Source organism: Laccaria bicolor, genomic scaffold, assembly GCF_000143565.1.
Source record: "Laccaria bicolor S238N-H82 LACBIscaffold_51 genomic scaffold, whole genome shotgun sequence".
NCBI classification, from domain to species: Eukaryota; Fungi; Basidiomycota; class Agaricomycetes; order Agaricales; family Hydnangiaceae; genus Laccaria; species Laccaria bicolor.
In genome coordinates, this window is record NW_001889922.1 from 146,072 (window position 1) to 147,978 (window position 1,907).

Here is a 1,907-nt window from a genome sequence, read left to right on the forward strand (position 1 = left end):
CAAGCAAGTGGCGAGTTATAAAATGACTTCAGATGGCTGTTGGTACTGTGATGAACCAGGCCATTTTACTTCGAATTGTCCACATAGAGAAGCACACGTAGCCCAGAAGAAAATCAAGCTTCTTGGGAACCGAATGTATTTTATGCATAATAATACTGCAGTACCTAGAGGGAATGGCGAAAAATCCGTTCGACAAATTGTCGAGGAGGCTAGTAGGCAAAATTCGACTCTACAAAATAATATGTTTGCAGAGCCTGGAGAAGTCTTTAGTCAAGAAGCTGTTGTCCCAGGTATAATCAGGCTACCGGATAATAATAATGGAAATGAAATTTCCGTTTTTACAAACCAGATGCGAGATACAAGAGACGATGTGATTCTCAACATGAACAACCAAGTGTTAAAACTTACCGACATGCTTGCGAACCTTGTTACAAACCCCAATAAAACGAGGGACGTAGACGCGTCGCAGTTTGCCGTCACCCGTAGATCTCAAACCGAGACTCAGGGACAGTCGGGAAACTAAAGAGTCCGATGAAGGGGCCTTCCAGTAAGACTAAACCCAATGCTGGAGAACCAAAGGCACCGGAGGACGCACCAAAGAAAAGGGGTAGGAAAGTTGTGATTATCGAAGAATCAGAGGAAGAAGAAACTCCTCCCGAGAAACCAGAAAATCTCAATGGACCAAAGAAAACTTTGAAAAATAATCAAAAATTACTTGAAAGAAATGATGATGTCGAGGATCCTAATCCAAGGCACAAACAATTACCGTATCTCGGTATCCCAGACTTAAATAGTAATGCGAAAGAATCAGTTGAAGAGTATGACCCAGTGCCTTTCTATGAGAAGCGCCCGATAGCATACAAGCATTTAGCTCCAATAGAAAATGTTAAAAATGAGGAACAAGCGTTGAGCAGTCTGTTAAAAGCACCTGTTACTCTAAGCGCGGAAGTACTTATGAGCATTTCTCCTGGAGTAAGGCATTAAAATCGATATATCCAGTAATTAATAAGTTTGGTCAAGTAGAGAGCTTGTTGGATGGTGGCTCACAAATTGTATCAATGGATGCGGAGGTTGCTAAGAAATTAGCAGTCCCTTGGGATCCTGATATAACCATTCAAATGCAAAGTGCGAATAGAACTGCGGAAAAAACCCTTGGTCTCGCCAAAAATGTTCCATTTAACTTCAGAGGAATTACGATTTACCTGCAAGTGCATGTAATACGGGACCCAGCCTATAAAGTACTATTGGGCAGGCCCTTTGACGTGTTAACAGGGAGCGTGGTCGTAAACTCTACGGACGGAGGACAGACGGTAACCATAACGGATCCAAACTCTGGCAGAAGAGCAATGTTACCCACTTTTGACAGAGGAAAACCACCAGTAATGATGAAAATGCACACTGAAGAGGATCTTCAACCGAAAACTGAGAAAGTTTTTCAACCCTCGATGATTTGATTGAAAAAGATCAAGGAGAAGTTGCGATAGCTTTTGAAGAAGACGGTGCGGGAGGATATAAAGTCCTATCGTACGCCTTACCAATGGACGATCAATTCTCTGAAGAAGAGACTAGGAATTTGTATCTTACAAAATACTTAAAACATGAAAAAGAAAAGATGACAGACAAGGCGGCTAGTACGGTTCTGGTAAACTACTTAGAAAAATATTATTCTAAGCAAAGTCAAGAATCGGGCACCGCGTCTACAGTGGAAACCATGATGAATACGATATATAACCATGACGGTAAAGCGCAACCGAGCGAAGTGGAGGGTGAACATCCTGCGACAAGGGAGGTACTGGTAACTAAAAAGTATAAACCAGTCGCACAGAAAATCCGACCCGTCTTTCAGGACCTACCAGATAAATTTCGAATTATTCGGGATATAAAAGGCGATCCAATGGACACCTGCC

At 42.2% G+C, this 1,907-nt stretch overlaps 1 protein-coding gene across 1 annotated transcript; it reads left to right on the top strand.

Moving 5' to 3' along the window:
• Positions 1 to 1,058: 1,058 nt before the first annotated feature.
• LACBIDRAFT_312326 (uncharacterized protein) lies at positions 1,059 to 1,454 on the top strand (the record flags this gene model as incomplete). Its single annotated transcript, XM_001888061.1, has 1 exon — positions 1,059 to 1,454. One exon carries the CDS (start codon positions 1,059 to 1,061, stop codon positions 1,452 to 1,454), a length of 396 nt encoding a protein of 131 aa, XP_001888096.1.
• Between the last annotated feature and the right edge of the window lie 453 nt (positions 1,455 to 1,907).